Genomic DNA, 18,341 nt, shown 5'->3' with positions numbered 1-18,341 from the left:
CAAATCCGCCACTGCCCATGATAACAATAAAATATTTTGTAATCAACAAATGCTCAAAAACGTGGCTTCGTATTTAACTACTTTCCAAGAATACATTTTAAATATTAAATATACCTAGTTTTTGGTAATTTTTTGTGTAATTTTTCTTTTTAGGTAGATGCAACAGATATTCGGTATTCGGCCGAATAGTAGGCAACATTCGGCCGAATACCGAATATTCGGCAAAGTGGCCGAATAGGCCGAATACCGAATAGTTGCCGAATATTCGTGGCATCTCTAATAATTAGTAACTTCTGAAAGTTGGAACCGTATTTTATTTCGGACTAAAAACAGGTGAAAGGTAATATTATACCAACGCTGTATTATTACCTGATAAGTGTTAATAATGCAAATAAATAGGGCGAATTGTCGATTCATAGACTTACCTAAGACAAATGACAATCGCATCAAATACGAATTCGAGTTTGTTCGTGAATTTACCCATGTATCCATTAGTAAGGTAAAAGTAAAGCAATTGGTTAGGTAAGTAAGTGGGTAAATAGTGTAAATACACATTATTTAGTTGGTATCTACGTACGGAAGAATGGAAAAGAATGTTTCCCATAGGCGCATTTGCCCTATAGGGCAAAAATGGCACCTTTTTGTTAGCTACAAACATAAGCGATTAAGTGTTTTCATAGTAATAATTAGTGTCCGACCGAAGGTTCGGTTTCGGTTTCGGTTTCGGCCAGTTTCGGCCAAAAAATCATGTTTCGGCTGTAGTTTCGGTTTCGGCCAAAAAACGGCCGAACCTTTCGGCCGGGCCGAAACTTACGAAATGGTACTTCGGAATAAGACCAAAAGTTGAGGAATAAGTAGGACAACAATATTAATACCTACATATTATACTGATTCATGTATAGGTACAGAAATTAACTGGTTTATTTATTATAAAACACAATTCCACTAATGAGGGCGCCACTGGACGGTCGACGCAGTCTTAAGAGGCTGTCAATACCTATAACGCACACACTGTCTAATTGTTTCGGAGTGAATGAGTGATTTTACCTCAATTTACTATTGGTTTGTGTTCCACATGTCCTCTACTTCAGCTTAGCCTTTGGCCTCGCTGCGCCATGCTCGGCCTCCGGTCTCGCTTTTTAATACAATGGACATTGGTTGGAGTCTGTGCTCAACTACTTACCCTGAAGCCTGAAGCACGGCTTTGACTTCGCATGAAAGTTCGCCTCACTGGGGCACTTCGGACTTTTAGGCCCAGGTGAAGATTGGTACCCGGCTTTGCGATATTGTCAACAAAAAATTTCGCGCTCGCGTTTTTGGTTGGTTTTTTGGTTGACCCTGTGTCTACATGTTAACTTGACTGGTGAATGAATAGAGTTAGACCAAGAAAATTCTGCAATGATTTTGATAGCATACGCAGTGCAACTAGTGCAAATGTTATTTATACGTCATAATTTCATAGAAGTTTTGACGTTTAAAATAACACTTGCACTGCGTGTGCGTGTGTTATCAAAATCTTTGCAGAATTATCTTGGTCTTAAAAAACTGCTGGAAAAGGTCTCAAGGATATTGGGTGTTGACAGCCCCATAATATGAGTATAAAAGGGGTTTTATGACATTTTTTCAACGATTTTAACAAGTCTACAAAAGTTTCGGTTTCGGTTTCGGTTTCGGCCGAAACTAGAGCCAAAGCCGAACATTCGGTTTCGGTTTCGGTTTCGGCAAAAAACATGTTTCGGTCGGACACTAGTAATAATATTGTATCTTTACCACGGACCCGATAATACTCTAGGTCCTTAAGTCAAAAGTTCACTGGGTGAATTGCCCCTTATATCACTAAGGAACAGTCGTCGTCAATGATGTCGCCTTATTACAAAGGAATAAGGTGCAAAAGTGTAAACATATTTTTGACGTTTACCAACCGTTATGTTTAGTTCTCCACTAGCAAACTCACTCGGTCCAGCCTCCCTTATTACCTAGGCAATAGAGTTGCAAGTGTGGGATTTATTTAAGTGTTTTTGTACTTAATAGGATACCTACGTATTTGAACATAATATATGCTATTAAGTATATGTATTAGTAACTAATTATCTACTAATAATTACATTCTCAAGCACATTTATTATTGCGCAAGGCGACAGAGATTTTTCCGATAAATACCTACCTACTGATAAAATGAAGCCGCGAGAATTCTAGGTCATCTTAATTTCGTTTCTCTATCTAAACATATTTGTTATAATCATGTCATACATTTATAGAGTAACTTAGTACATTGCCGCCATAAATTCAACTCGCAGAAACAGTTCGTAAGTAAATTGTACAATGGATAGCTTAACGCAAAAGTATCGAATGATAAATAGTGTGTTAATGACCGTTAGAATAATTGCAATTGAACCTTATTATTATGCCGTTTAAGTCTAATTTTCAATGATCCATTATCCTAATGAAATATACTATGTACTTATGTGGTACTGCTGTATTGGTTAGTTGAGTTCGAACCTTCCAGCTTTGATGACACCGGTGCTAGTTATCAATAGTGAATAGTGATCTACCGATACGAGATTAACATCTCTTTTCAAAATTTGAGTTGATCTTATCAAATCAATCATATCTTATTTGAGTTATTTGTGTTCTGATTTTGATAGGTTGTTAAATTAATACGAAGTGATGGCACAGCTGCAAAATGGACATTCGAAAAAAGAGTTGGATATTGCAATTGTCGGCGGCGGTTTAGTGAGTACTTACCCTACAAATTTATATTTTTTATATAATATAGCATATTATTATTTTTGGGGTAGGTACTTTTTATTTGTAGGTATATTTATTTATGTTGTTTTACAATGATTACAGTAAGCCCAGTTCAATGCTACCCCGGATAGTAAGTAGGTATACTTTTGTATACCTACCTAGCGGTCTGTTATAATAAACTTAGATATCTTGTTAGAGTTCATAAGAGTTCACCACTGATATATTAGAAATATTTACAGTAAATATTATTTTCATTAGAATGTTATTATTATGATAAGAGTGGAACACCGTATCCCTTTTGCTGTGTAAGTTTATTTTTATTTTAACTTTAGAAAAAAAGTTTTTATTTTCCTTTTTATCCAGACTTATTCACATTTGAGCAAAATACTTTTTATAGGTTGGATCCTTGGAAGCTCTGTATATGGCAAAAAGAGGTCACCGAGTCCATATTTTTGAATATCGCGAAGGTGAGAATGTAATTTTTTTTCTATAGTGTACCTATAATTTAATATTTTTCAATATCTGAATCTGAACGGTAGCATTCGGATATTTAAAATATAAATATCTCTTTCAGAGCCCCTATTTGACTCGAGATGGTGATAGTAGATTACGTGTCTTTGGCTATCCTATACATATATATGTATAAGTATGGCAATTTTTTTTCTTACAGTAGAAACAGTTCCTTTTATCACTTACTCTAGTTAGTAAGTAATCTCAGATAAACTCTGATTGCTCGGTACTTTAGCGAGCAAATAAAATCACCCGCTCTGCATGTTTGCCAGGCATTGTCTGGCATACGGATGCGCTTATTGTTGTACTCGTAACCAAAGAGAGTTAAATCACTACGTTCTCGTAACATGATAACAGAAAGAATAAACAAGAACCTTATCAAATATGTTACTTGTGACTTCTTCCTCGCGTTATCCCGGCATTTTGCCACGGCTCATGCCTGCCTGGGGTCCGGTTGATAACTAATCCTATGATTTGACGTAGGCACTAGTTTTTACGAAAGCGACTGGCAATCTGACCTTCTGACCCAGAGGGGAAACTAGGTCTTATTGGGATTAGTCCGGTTTCCTCACGATGTTTTCCTTCACCGAAAAGCAGCTGGTAAATATCTAATGATAATTCGTACATAAATTCCGAACTCATTGGTACGAGCCGGGTTTGAACCCGGCGCGACTTCTGGATTGAAAATCGCACGCTCTTACCGCTAGGCCACCAGCGCTATTTTCATGTCGCTTATGATTGCAAAGTATTAAATAATAAACCCTCTATCTCAGATATACGAAAAACCCCGCTGGCTCGGGGCAGGTCAATCAACCTCGCGCTATCGGTGCGTGGGCGCACGGCCCTTAAGGATGTTGGTCTCGAGGAGCAGATGATCCAGCATCACGGGATCCCCATGCGGGCTCGTATGATCCATCGGCTGGACGGCTCTACGTACGCGATACCGTACGATGCTAGAACTAACCAGGTTAGCTTACATTAGTTCATTTGATGGTAGATAACCTCGCCCTGACACTGCTTAACCCAACTACAACTTTTATATATTGTTCGGAGGTATAGAATGCCGAGTAGCATTAAGTCAGTCTTTTGTCACTGTATATTTTTTACTGCGCAATAAAGCACAATGTTGGCAATCCAAGGCTCTATATATTAGTCTATGCTGCAAGCTGGCAAATACCTACTTAACTTCTGAGTAAATCCTTTTGCAGAACTGCATATTTTTCTTTAACGTTTAACTTTTTTTTACCTAACCATAGTCAAAAGTCCTTACCATAAACTATTGTCATCTGTTTTCAGTGCATATACTCAGTTGGCCGAAATTACCTGAATGGACTCCTGTTGCAAGGTAAATTGATATCTCTCTAATGTTAAATTAATGCCGCAAATATATAGCTCTCACTGACCGGCATATATTTGCGGCATTTGAAACTCTGGGACCGTGGTGCCCAGGGGCCCATAAACTAGTTCGGCAACTTTCCAAAAAAATATTTGAGGTCACCGGGGACCGTAGGGCTGGCTCGTTCCTCGCCCAACGGATCGGCATAGCCATCCAAAGGGGGAACGCAGCCAGCCTTATGGGAACCCTTCCACAGGGTTCGGACCTGGGTGATCTAGCCTAATATATACATATTCGGCTAGATCACCCACATTATGTTATATACCGGGTGTGGCCTGTAATATGAGCAAAAAATTAAACTGTACGCTCTACTCCTCATACTGACCAACATTTGTTCAACGACTTTTAAAAATAACTTGTGGTTTGATTTTTAATACACTTTAAAGTTTATTCTAAGACGCAATGTATTGCGAATTTTGTTATGTTTAAGGCGTGACAAGCAACGTCAATCACAATGATGTGGCGTGGCGATGGCGTCCATTGAAGATAATATTTATTTTGTATGAAAAATACAGAGTCAAAATACTTTATAATTTTTAAAAGTTGTTGAACAAAAGTGTCACCGTTTGAGGAGTACAATCTATGTTTTAATTATTTGCTCATGTTACAGGCCACACCCGGTATATATTTTTTAGGTATTAGTTTTAGTTTTTTAGGTAGTTTTATAATTTTAGGTTAATTTTATTCTAAGTTTCTTATTAATTATGTTTATGGTTTTAAAAAATGAAATGTTAAATAGGCAATGAAACAAATATAGGTTGGTCCAAATCATTGAGTAGGTAAAGTAAAAGTAAAAAAGCCTTTAATCTATCATAAAACACATTACAATTTAAAATATTACATTAAACTTAAAAAAATTGTACTGTACTTTTTGGATTATAAAACTAACTTAAAATATAAAACTAAAGTCTAAAACACGTACTGTAAATTTACAGAATCAGAGAAATACGAGAATGTCGAGAGGCATTTCAATCACAAATTGGTCGAAGCCAATTTACGAAAAGGATCCTTGAAGTTCGAGACGTGAGTATCATGACGTAATAGGTATGTCTTTGATGTTGTCAATTGAGAATCTCCTTTTTGAAGTCTGTTAATGAATTTTATATTAAAGGAAAAAATGGAAAAAGTAACGCTTCCGGCAGGACCTGAACCCGCAACCGCTCAAATTGCTCCGTAGCTCAATTATTTTGGTTGCAAGAATTGCGGAGAGGTTGCGGGTTCAAGTCCTGCCGGAAGCGTAACTTTTTCCATTAATTTCAAGGGTGCATTGTTAAATGTAATGCCCGTGTTACAGCAACGCTATATGCTACATTTTTTGTAATAGCAATAAAATATGTATTTATTTTTAAAAATGAACTATATATGCCATTTAGTTCTCCTAAACGTACTTAACCGTACCCCGAAGTTAATAACGGTATTCAAAAAACACGGTGTATATTAATTTTGAATATCGCTCACAGACTACGTATAGTCTGCTTGTTTAAAAACCGGGCAAGTGCGAGTCGGATTCGCACACGAAGGGTTCCGTGCCATAATGCAAAAAAAAAAACGAAAAAAAAAGCAAATAAAAAACGGTCACCCATCCAAGTACTGACCATTCCCGACGTTGCTTAACTTTGGTCAAAAATCACGTTTGTTGTATGGGAGCCCCATTTAAATCTTTATTTTATTCTGTTTTTAGTATTTGTTGTTATAGCGGCAACAGAAATACATCATCTGTGAAAATTTCAACTGTCTAGCTATCACGGTTCGTGAGATACAGCCTGGTGACAGACGGACGGACGGACGGACGGACGGACGGACAGCGAAGTCTTAGTAATAGGGTCCCATTTTACCCTTTGGGTACGGAACCCTAAAAATCGGTTAGTAAAGTATTTTCCCTTCAGTGTTACTACTATCTGCCACTATAGTAGTGCCTAATATCAGGTGAACTTTCAGGCTTGGAGTGTCTCAAAGAAAAAAACCGGGCAAGTGCGAGTCGGACTCGCGCACGAAGGGTTCCGTACCATAATGCAAAAAAAAAACAAAAAAAGCAGAAAAAAAACGGTCACCCATCCAAGTACAGATCCCTCCCGACGTTGCTTAACTTTGGTCAAAATTCACGTTTGTTGTATGGGAGCCCCATTTAAATCTTTATTTTATTCTGTTTTTAGTATTTGTTGTTATAGCGGCAACAGAAATACATCATCTGTGAAAATTTCAACTGTCTAGCTATCACGGTTCGTGAGATACAGCCTGGTGACAGACGGACGGACGGACGGACGGACAGCGAAGTCTTAGTAATAGGGTCCCGTTTTACCCTTTGGGTACGGAACCCTAAAAAGTCACCTGATATGAGTTCAAATACCTATTAATAGCGTTAGTTACTTTATGTTCCTACCTACGGTAAAACAACCTAACTAATAGTCCATAAGCTCCCAACTATGGTTCAAAACGAACTCCAATATCTTCTATTTTGACTATTATTTTAATGTCTCATTTGAAATTTGTTCCGTCTTTTTCAGCCCAGGCAAAGAAAATGTCCACGTCACAGCTGACCTGATCATAGGCGCAGACGGGGCGTTTTCAGCTGTCCGCAAATCAATGATGAAGCAGCCTCTCTTCGACTACAGCCAGAAGTATATTGAGCACGGATATTTGGAGCTGTGTATACCGGCCGATGAAAGTGGTGGAGTAAGTTTCATTATAAAAATTCTATATTCTGTATCTTTAGGTAATTAAATAAAAGTAAACAAAATCTACCCTCAAATGGCTCCTTAAGCCAGTACAGTAAAGTCTATTTCAATAGAACTTGCTAACTATGTAAACAAACAACGTAACTTTGTTTTATCACTGTTTATTCTCTTTGAATTTTCACACCACCTCATCAAATACCATTGAAACCATACACATATACACTATTGAAACGGTCCGTCCCGTAAAATACATAAATATATAACTGTATCTTGGATATTTAATTAAAAGTTTAAAATGGTTTCATAAGTTAGGTTATTAGGACCTGATGGAATGACGGTTTTGTTTCTTTTAATTTCTACAATTGTCTATGATGGGTAGTGTTGGTGACTAAAGTTTGTGATATAAACCCGCTACACACTACCCAACCCACGCTCTGTAACAGCCGCCGCGGTTATAAAATACATCAATACATCATTCTTAAGTACTAATTTGTCTTCTGATCGTGATTAAACAAATTAAAAATAAGTAACTACTTGTTTTTTACTTTTGGTATTTTATTATTAGATATGGTTTGACATTAGTAAAGTAGTAAGTAGGAGTCGTGCCCATCACTAGTAAATTCATCATTCAGAGACAATTTCAATATGGCGGTTTGTTTACATAGTTAGCAAGTTCTATTGAAATAGACTTTAGATGAAGACATTACACGATCAAATAATGTAGGTTAAAGTCAGGTCGTTCAGTGACCGGTCCAGGCGGTTTTGTAGTTGGTTGGTTAACCAATAAATGTTATGACTACTAGAAAATACAAATTATTTGTTTACTTTTATTTAACCTAAAGATACAGAGTAAGTTTGTATAGAATAAAACAGTTTTTTACTATTTGTCGTTTCGTAGTTTAAATTAGCAAATCAGTGTTTGGTTTTATATGTTTAGACAATATATTTCAAAGAAGTATTTTAATAACACAAAAACATAAGATACTATCTAATTACGATTAACTTTTCATTTAAATTCAGGAAATCAGGAATTCCTTTTGAAAGTAGAAAAATAAACTATTGGGGAATGTAGATAAATTGGGTAAGTACTAAGGACCCCTATTCGACAAGAGACGTTTGACGTATCGTGTTGATCTCCCGTTGACGTGGGAAAAATCATAAGTTCTCGAATACGTACAGTGTCAAAATTTGTCATTAACAATCCACAGTTAGGGTGACAAGCAAACCAAACCGAACCACCCTTAGTTTAGAGTTGAGTTTTGGTTGTACCAAATGATATTATCCACCGTTGATGGAATCAACACTCAGTATGCAATAAAATCAACTGTTGATTTGACGTGGATGCGAAATCTGACAGTTGTACAGTCACCTGCAATAATATGTTACACAACGAAGGCCGCAAAAATATCTGACACGATCTTATTTGTAGAGCCATAAGAGCATGTCAGATATTTTTGCGGCCTTCGAAGAGTAACATATTATTGCAGGTGACTGTACATGTCGAATTTGCCCCAAGTTAAACTTTTGGATTGGTTTGCTATCAAGAAGTTTTTAACTTTGTGATGATATTAGATTCTGTATGTTTAAATAATGTGTATTTGTGTCTATTGAGTAACATTGTTGACATAGAAAAATGTAAATAGAGATTGTTGACAGTTCGAGATAATATTATTGTACTTACTCTTGATAACACTTTCAAGGTTTCCTGTTAAGATCGCATTAAATATTGCGTCATGAAGTCGTAATTTTTTCTTATTTTAATAGCTGTAATTCAATGATAACGCCTTAATTAGTAGTAAGGCCAGACCATTAGATGAGTAAAAACAGAGAGTTGGCCATGGAATAAGTTATAGGTACAATATTAAGAGCAACGTTATTACCTACACTAAGTACTAGATTCCGTATTTGGAGAGAAAGGTCTTTATTGACCTTTATTAAAGTTCAAAATCACTTGACTGACACTGCTGGCCAGCTCTTTTTCAAACCAATGGGTTAGATACCTATCTGTTAATTCTGTATCAATGGTTCTTTCAACAACTGGTGAAACTTGATTTAGAAGATAGTTTTAGCTTGAATATCAATATTTTTTTTGATTTGACACACATACGTTTGGCACCTATTTTAATTCTTAAAGAGAAGATGGCTACACCAACTTTTGGCTAGTCTTCTTTAGCAGAATCTCCAATAACAACCTTAAAAAATCGTCTTATAGTTCCAGATGCCGCCAAATTATCTCCATATCTGGCCCAGAGGCAACTTCATGATGATCGCCCTCCCCAACCAAGACTGCTCCTGGACCGTGACTCTCTTCATGCCGTTCACCAACTTCAAGACTATCGACAGTGAGGAGAAACTGCTTGTGTTCTTTGAGAAGTACTTCCCTGATTCCATTCCCTTGATTGGGAAAGAGAAGTTGATACAGGACTTCTTTGGTGGTTCGCCGTCACCTTTAGTTGCTGTGAAGGTAATTAATTTTTCCAGCATTTTTGGTGCAACAGAGTGGTGTTAACGGAACTGGTATAGATAATTTCAACTGAAATGGTAAACCTTAATTTACCATTTCAGTTGAAATTATCTATACTCCAATATGGTAAATTAAGGTTTACCATTTCAGTTGAAATTATCTATACCTATTCCGTTAGCACCACTCCGCTGCACCAAAAATGCTGGAAAATGTACGATCATTGCTTATAAGGTCTACGTGTATTAGCTTTCTCTTGATATAGTTCGTGCTTAGTGCTCTCGTACCTACTAAATTGCAACCCTTAATCCGTATTAAGGGAAGGCCGTCCTCTTAGAGGGTGAATTCCAGGGTTAAAAGTACGTTATTACCACTATAAACCATCTATAATGCCCAGTTTTAAAACGTTTTGCCAATTCTTATATGACCTTCCATTTCTCGAAGATGAAAATTAAAATCCATTAGGTAGTCAATTGCCCAAAATTGGAATACCTACAATAAATGTCTAAATGAAAATCATTTTCGAGTCTGGTGCAAATGGAACTAGATTATATTGGCCAATTCTATTGCCTTGAGGTGAGAAATTTGCGTTCACAAAGGCGTTTAATACACGTGAATACCAAACATTGCCTGAGGCGCATTTTGCATAAAATCTAGCTGTTGCAGATACCATCGCCCACACTGATAACTGTGCATCAGTGGACCTTATGCCTTTTGTAATAAGGTCCACCGATGTTAAGAGTGTTACTGTATGTACTAGCTGTTTGTATTGTAGTATGTACAATATGAGTATGCAGCGCATGCTATTAGTTGATTTTAGAGTTTCTAACATCAAAATTGCGTTCTGCAGCTTCAACATGCTGCACTGCACTTTATACGATGTTATTTATTTATTTTAAACTTTATTGCATAATATAACAACAAAATGGCGGACTTAATGCCTAAAGGCATTCTCTACCAGTCAACCATCAGGCTAAGCAGAATGAGTAGTATAAGTATATAGATGCAGGCACTAAACAAAAACAAAAGCAGAATAGGTAACTTAACACAAAAAAATGGGATGTTATGTGTTTTCGTTTCCTGCACTATAGTACATCGTAATCCTGTACTTTACGATCGTAACGAGTACTCGCTACGCTTGTGAATCTATTATAGAATCTTTCGCTTGCACGGGACTCAAAATAAGCACTCAAAGAAATATCACACTTTGATCTTTTGTTGTACAAATAACTATTGTTAAAAACGAATTTTCTCTTTCAACTTTGCAAACTGCCACAATTATTTTTGCCAGTGTCGCCCCTACCACGTAGAAGACAAATCCCTCATAATCGGCGACGCAGCGCACGCCGTCGTTCCGTTCTACGGCCAGGGCATGAACGCTGGATTCGAGGACTGCACACTCCTTGACAAACTGTTCCAAAAACATCACGACAGCCTTGCGGAGATCCTTGAGGAGTTCTCGCGGACTAGGTGGGAGGATACACACGCGATTAGCGATCTGGCGATGTACAACTATGTCGAGGTAAGAATGAAAGATACGAGTACCTGGTACAACTTTTTGTGTCACTCGTAGCCATGGTTCCGTTCTACGGCCAGGGCATGAACGCCGGCTTCGAGGACTGCACACTCCTTGACAAACTGTTCCCAAAACATCACGACAGTCTTGCGGAGATCTTGGAGGAGTTCTCGCAGACTAGGTGGGAGGATACACACGCGATCAGCGATCTGGCGATGTACAACTATGTCGAGGTAAGAATGAGAGATACGAGTACCTGGGTGAACCAACTTTTTGGTATCACTCATTGCCATGGTTCCATTCTACGGCCAGGGCATGAACGCCGGCTTCGAGGACTGCACACTCCTTGACAAACTGTTCCAAAAACATCACGACAGTCTTGCGGAGATCTTGGAAGAGTTCTCGCAGACTAGGTGGGAGGATACACACGCGATCAGCGATCTGGCGATGTACAACTATGTCGAGGTAAGAATGAAAGATACGAGTACCTGGGTGAACCAACTTTTTGGTGTCACTCGTTGCCATGGTTCCGTTCTACGGCCAGGGCATGAACGCCGGCTTCGAGGACTGCACACTCCTTGACAAACTGTTCCAAAAACATCACGATAGCCTTGCGGAGATCATGGAGGAGTTCTCGCAGACTAGGTGGGAGGATACACACGCGATCAGCGATCTGGCGATGTACGACTATGTTGAGGTAAGAGAGAAAAATAAGTTATTGGCATTTCATTTTTTGTACAAGCTTTTATCGCTAACTGTATTTTTCTTTCCACATGCAACTAATGCTTATCAAGACAATTCCAAAAACCCCAAACACAATTAAGTTGCGTTGTTTCATCACAGAGTTCCTATGGCGACCGCCTGTCTCCATCATCAGATCAGCTCGATGGTATGCAATATTATGGATATTGCAATTTCACCCGACTTACATTAAGGCATTAATTTGCAAGCACTAAGGCTGCGGCCTAAACGTGTGTTGATCGGGAATCTTTTTGTAGGAAAGGTATATCCTGTATAACGTAGGTAGAGATCTGTAATACTGAAAAACTCTCTTATAGGTACTGGCTTACTTGACCTGAGTGATCAAACAGTCCACCCTCGTTAACATATGGAATAACAAGCCCTGTATTGTTTACTTTGTTTTCAGCCTAAATCAGGAAATACGGGTTTATTCTAAACGCTTTAATGTGTTTTTAATCGAGATATATGGACATGGACCCGTTTATCAAAGGTGGTGTTCTGGAATATTATGGGATTGTATTTGAAATGTTAATGAAGTACGATAAAAGTAAGCTCAATTGTGCAATAAAAACCGGCCAAGTGAGAGTCGGACTCGCGCACGAAGGGTTTCGTACCATTACGCAAAAAACGGCAAAAAAAAGCACGTTTGTTGTATGGGAGCCCCACTTAAACATTTAATAAACCTAAGTATTCTGTTTTTAGTTTTTGTTGTTATAGCGGCAACAGAAATACATCATCTGTGAAAATTTCATGAGATACAGCCTGGTGACAGACAGACAGAGTTTTAGTAATAGGGTCCCGTTTTTACGGAACGCTTAATAAAAATCAACGTAGTACGTTTGATGAGAAAATGATTTTATTTCAAGTAGGTAACTGTAATTACCCGGCTTGACTAGCAAATATCAAAATAGGTAATTACTTATGATTGAATATGTATTTATTTACCCATTCTCAATCGCTGATTTACCCTTGCATTTTTTATATCTATTCGGATTAGTTATTTAGGTACAAAGCACCCTTAAATCTTGAATGCTATGGATTGATATTGTCCGTAAAACACATCCTACTTATCTCCTGGATTTCGCTAGTTTATTTTTAACCCCTGTATGTGCCTGTCTGTGGTATACTAGTACCAGTACTTGAGCACTTATTCTTTTTTAAATCGAAAGCGTTTGTTTTTAGGGTTCCGTACCTCAAAAGGAAAAAACGGAACCCTTATAGGATCACTCGTGCGTCTGTCTGTCCGTCCGTCTGTCACAGCCAATTTGCTCCGAAACTACTGGACCAATTAAGTTGAAATTCGGTGCACATATGTAAGTCTGTGACCCAAAGACGAATATGTAACGTCATCTAATGAATTGTAAACGTAAGGGCTACTTTTGGGGGGTAAAAGATAAAATTTAAAAACAAAGTTTTGCAAACTATATCGTGTTACATATCAAACGAAAGAGCTCATTGTGAGAATCTCAAATATATATTTTTTATAAATTTACGATAAATAGTTTAGAAGTTATTCAAGAAAATAGACAAAAAATGACCATTCCCCCCCCTCTATCTCCGAAACTACAGGGTCTAAAATTCTGAATAAAATACACAAAATAGTCCTTTACCTAAAGATGACAGGAAAACCTATTAGAAATCTACAGTCAAGCGTGAGTCGGATTTAAGAACAAAAATGCGGTTAAGTTTTTTTAGGGACACAGCTGCAATGGTTTAAGTGAAACGTGATGTAGACAGCTATTTCGAAGGCCCTAGGCCGATATCCGCATAAGGCCGAAGGCCCGAAGCATCCCGAAGAGGCCTGCCTTTAGCTTCAAGCATGAGTCGGAATGACGACAAAAAATGCGACTATAGTTAAACCGTAACAAGTCTGCAGCGATTTTGATAGCCCACGCAGTGCAAGTGTCATATTAAACGTCAAACTTCTATGAAATTATGACGTATTAACAACACTTACACTGCGTGGGCTATCAAATCCGCTGCAGACTTTTATTGGTGTGACTATAGGCTGTATCTGGCACACAGCCGCATTGGTACAAGTGTAGTACTGATTGATTAGGTTACTATTGTTACGTGTTTTAAAAAGCACTATACAGGGTGGCCAAAAAAATAACTAAGTGTATTCCCGTTGCCAACGTGCAACCCCGAAATTGCGAGGAAAAATTTGGCTGTTTCATACATTTTGGGTGGTTCGTTTTCTATGGAAGGATACATTTTTTTTTCGCGATTTCGGGGTTGGTCCCATAGTAAAAGTTGTAAAGCTCAGTATAATCTGAAAACCTCCCCGGCTACGGGAATGCACTTATTTTTTGGCCAGCCTGTAGGTATTATCTCTCTTCGGCCGTCGCTTTTAAAACACTTGCGGAAGTTGTAGGAAGCGCGACCCGTCGGACGCTCCGAGCTATTAGCCCTAGGCGGAGCTCGGTCTTCAGTCTTCGTATTTGGACACTTGTTCGGCATTTAATCTTCCTATGTAAGCTACTTTGCATAGTTGCAGAGATACCTCTATAAGCCACCACGCCAGAAAACTTCATGTTACATCTGGTTTGTAATTGACCCAATCGGGTTTTTCAAGACGTTTCACTCACGTCACGTTACATGTACAAAAAAAATTGTTGAAAATTATGTGATGTACGGAACCCTTGAAACGCGAGTCCGAACTCGCACTTGACCAGTTTTTTTTCTAGATGGTTGTTACTTGTTAGGTAACTCACTAAATGACGATTTGACGATGTTCATGTTTTGTCGAGAGTTTTTTAACTTTCCAAGTTTTTGCCTAATAGAATGTTTTAAGGCTTCGTCACACAGGCTCGTTTTCCGGGTGGGGCGTGAGCGGGGCGCGCCGCTTTTACATATAAACGCTCACGCGCCGCCCGTAAAACGCGCCTAATGTATTTCAGATGCGTGACCTGGTGACGCGACCATCATACCGCCTCCGCAAGGCCATGGACGACTTCCTCTTCTGGCTGGCGCCGAACTTCTGGGTGCCGCTCTACAACTCCGTCACCTTTACCACCATGCCTTACAGCCAGTGCGTCAAGAACCGCGAGTGGCAGGATAAGGTACGACATTTTGTATTGTATAGTCTATCAAGCCATTTCCGTCAGTAGAAATGAACGGCAAATTTAAAAAATGTAGGCGAGAAGGGTTATCGTTCCAGAGAAAATTTGAATGTCGCACTTTTTTCTACTGACAAAGTTGTTTGACCGGCTGTATTTTAGTATATAGGTTCGTGGGACTACATATATTATGTATTTTCGAGCGATTATCCCTACTACATAGTAGTGATAATCTCTCGCAAAGACACCATTAAGTAGATTTCAAGACATGAAACGTCACCACTGAGCGATGTGTTTTCTACGCGGGTCCGACGTCCAGCAGCGGAATGTCGTTGCCTTGCCGTTGGCTGATATCTAATAAAATTTTGAAAGCCGCTTTTACTTAAATACTACATACGTACCTACTCCTCTGGCGCAGCGACCTGTCTTGACCTCCAACACGACACGCTCGCCACTGGGCTATAACCGCGAAAATCGAAGTTCGCAAATTGCGGGCATTTTTCTCTGTCACTCTAATTACGCCTTTATTGGAGTAAAAGAGAAAGATCCCCGCAATTTGCGAATTTCGGTTTTGGCGGTAGCCCCTCTGATCCCAGTCCTCTGCTGTTTCTCGCCAGTCTTCCACTTGGAGCTCACGTAGATCCGCGTCCACCACATCCGCCCAACGATACCTAGGTCGACCGACCGGTCGGCGTGCTTTCGGTTTTCCCTCGAAAGCATATGGTGGTATGCAGATGATCTGGCTCTATTGGGGAGTAGTAGAGCAAGGGTCCAGTTGAAGACTGAGACCCTTGAGACCGAAGCTTTGAAAGTAGGCCTTCGAGAGAAAGCCGCTTTTAGGGCCGTATAACCCAGAGTATTAGTGCCGTCTTTGTCGACATTATCTTTGTAAATCAGCCTTTTTTATGATTGAGTAATAGTTTAACATTTTAAGCGTACTCTAAAGAAGTCTGTAGAGTACGGATAAAATGTTAGAGTTGTTTCAAATTTAATGTTAACCAATCCTCAGTGTTGCCAACTCGGATTTTGAAAAAATGCTAGACTAATGTCTAGATTATGCCAAAATTATGCCAAAGCTTTTTGAAGTATGCTAAAAAAATGCTAAACTGTCACTTGAAAATAAGCATTAAAAATAATATGGTGTCTAAAAATATCCAGTAAAAACAATTAATTGTCTGATCAAATCTGCAAAACGGAACTCAAATATCCACGAAAACATCAGAGGTAAATTTAACTGAATTTATTTGCTATTAAATCCGCCCACAAAAATCAAAATTCATGTGAAAATATGAACCACTTAAGGCGATGGCGCATATTGCTGCTGCAAAGTTGGTGCAAATTTGGCTTAGACTAAATTATGCTAAAAAATATGTCAGATGCTAAATGGAAAATTTTGGTGCCAAAGCTAGTGAAAATATGCCAGATCTGGCATCATTTATGCCAAGTTGGCAACACTGCTAATCCTATCCTCAATTCCTCATCTGCAGCATAATGATTAATGATTGGGTGTCGTTTTGTTTCAGATGTTAAAGTATTTCTTCGTGTCTGCGATATCATCGGCGATTTTAGGATACTTCGTAATGTCGCGCTAAGCCATATCTATTTGTTACCAGTATTTTAAATAAATCACACATTCAGACACCGCATATTTAGTTATTTTGTTAATAAATACCAGTAAGATCCCCAATAACAAATCAATATTAGATTTTTCAATTTCGAATGCTCCCTGCGCTTTCGCTATAGTCGCACCAATAAAAGTCTGCAGCGGATTTGATAGCACACGCAGCGTAAGTATTATTTATACGTCATAATTTGATAGAAGTTTGACGTTTAAAATGACACTTGCACTGCGTGGGCTATCAAAATCGCTGCAGACTTTTTACGGTCTGACTATAGAAATATCGAGTAAGTATACGAGTATTATAACAACATTTCTTACTTACTAAAGTAATTAGAGTAAAGTAACAATTGTTTGAAAAAATGTTCTGAATGTTCAGGCCGGCAGGTTTTTAAGTTTCACTCAAGTCCTACAAAGCGCTATAGTCACTATACCTACGCAGCGTAGGTAAGTACCACATAAATCAGTGTCTCGCCTAATGAGATGCACTGCATTTTAAACTGCGAGCAGCAAGCACCAAGATTGATTTAAACCTTCGGAAGCGACGCTTTCTCGATGCTTGTCACTGGAGCCTTGAACTGACAGAGACATAGTTGGTCTAGCGGAATAACCAGACTTCCTAATGGCATAAGACGACAAAAAAGTTTTTCAAGACAATTTACGAATCGTTTTTCCTATGCTGTTAGTACCAATCTTATTAACAATGGAATAAAATGATTTGAACAGTTCATGCTAATAGCGGTACAAATATAAATTTACTTAGATAGGTACTAGCTTTCTACTTTTTAAAGATTTTTTGTTAGTCACTAAATAGTAACACTGCGTTCTATGCTTTTATTTAGATTTTAGGAACCTTTTTCCAATGCAGTTTAAGTAGTATGGAAATAAAAACAGAAAGCTATTTCAATTTCGGAATTAAAACTAAATCAATTAAATCATGTACAAGTAACGTAACAAATGGTTTTGCTCATTAAGACCAGAGTTCAGTAACATTTCAACAATTTCACGTCCATTGTAGTTTAGAACATAGTAGAAGTTCTTACATAGTATATATATTACATTACATATTTGAAATTTGACTGTCATTATTAAATCAATAAACAGTGTTTTAACAAAACAGTTCATTTTCATACTGGCCGCAATTTGCGGTTTTTGGACGCATCAATGAAGGTTTTTGATATGTGTGTAGATAAAACACATATTTTTTAAGAATGTATATTAATATATTAATAATTTCTTAAGCGTAAAGGCAGGATTTGTCGTATATAAAAAATAATATTGTCGTGTATAAGGAATAATAAGGTTTTTAAGATGTCTAAATGACTAATGGAAGTGATGCCTCGGATAAGATCCGTAGTAAAGCATTTCACTTTTGGAGTGCAAGGGTCCTCTTGTTGCTCTAACCTGGTTAATGGGAACTTGATAGGATATTGAAAAGATAAGACCAAATATATGACATGCAATTTAATACAATTCGCTAACTACTACAATGCACACCGCTTTAGGGCGGGCGCTGCTCAGAATACAATCGGTTTCTCTAAACTGTCGGCGGTTATGGGATGACACTATAGTAAACCTTAATCTACGATCGCGAGAAGGACGAGACGCGGGGTCTTG

At 38.2% G+C, this 18,341-nt stretch overlaps 1 protein-coding gene and 1 long non-coding RNA gene across 2 annotated transcripts in view; both read left to right on the top strand.

Annotated features, from left to right (window-relative positions):
• Positions 1–18,341, top strand: part of LOC134665058 (uncharacterized) — a 144,040-nt gene that overhangs the window by 77,468 nt on the left and 48,231 nt on the right. The window lies entirely within an intron of this gene.
• On the top strand, positions 2,501–16,754 carry LOC134665026 (kynurenine 3-monooxygenase). The gene is made up of 10 exons (XM_063521799.1): positions 2,501–2,733; positions 3,146–3,215; positions 4,032–4,225; positions 4,555–4,603; positions 5,590–5,677; positions 7,159–7,327; positions 9,542–9,793; positions 11,082–11,312; positions 14,948–15,109; positions 16,630–16,754. Exons 1-10 carry the CDS (start codon positions 2,668–2,670, stop codon positions 16,696–16,698), a joined length of 1,350 nt encoding a protein of 449 aa, XP_063377869.1. The 5' UTR covers positions 2,501–2,667; the 3' UTR covers positions 16,699–16,754.

The sequence above is a fragment of the Cydia fagiglandana genome, chromosome 6 (assembly GCF_963556715.1).
Source record: "Cydia fagiglandana chromosome 6, ilCydFagi1.1, whole genome shotgun sequence".
NCBI lineage: Eukaryota > Metazoa > Arthropoda > Insecta > Lepidoptera > Tortricidae > Cydia > Cydia fagiglandana.
The sequence above is the reverse complement of the archived record's forward strand: the minus strand, read 5'-3'. Positions and strand labels throughout refer to the sequence as shown.

Excerpts from the sequence above, each read along its gene's own strand:
- LOC134665026 (XM_063521799.1), top strand. The coding sequence starts at position 2,668 with ATGGCACAGCTGCAAAATGGACATTCGAAAAAAGAGTTGGATATTGCA. Across the intron at positions 9,794-11,081 it reads CACCTTTAGTTGCTGTGAAG|TGTCGCCCCTACCACGTAGA; the intron begins GTAATTAATTTT and ends TATTTTTGCCAG. Across the intron at positions 15,110-16,629 it reads ACCGCGAGTGGCAGGATAAG|ATGTTAAAGTATTTCTTCGT; the intron begins GTACGACATTTT and ends GTTTTGTTTCAG.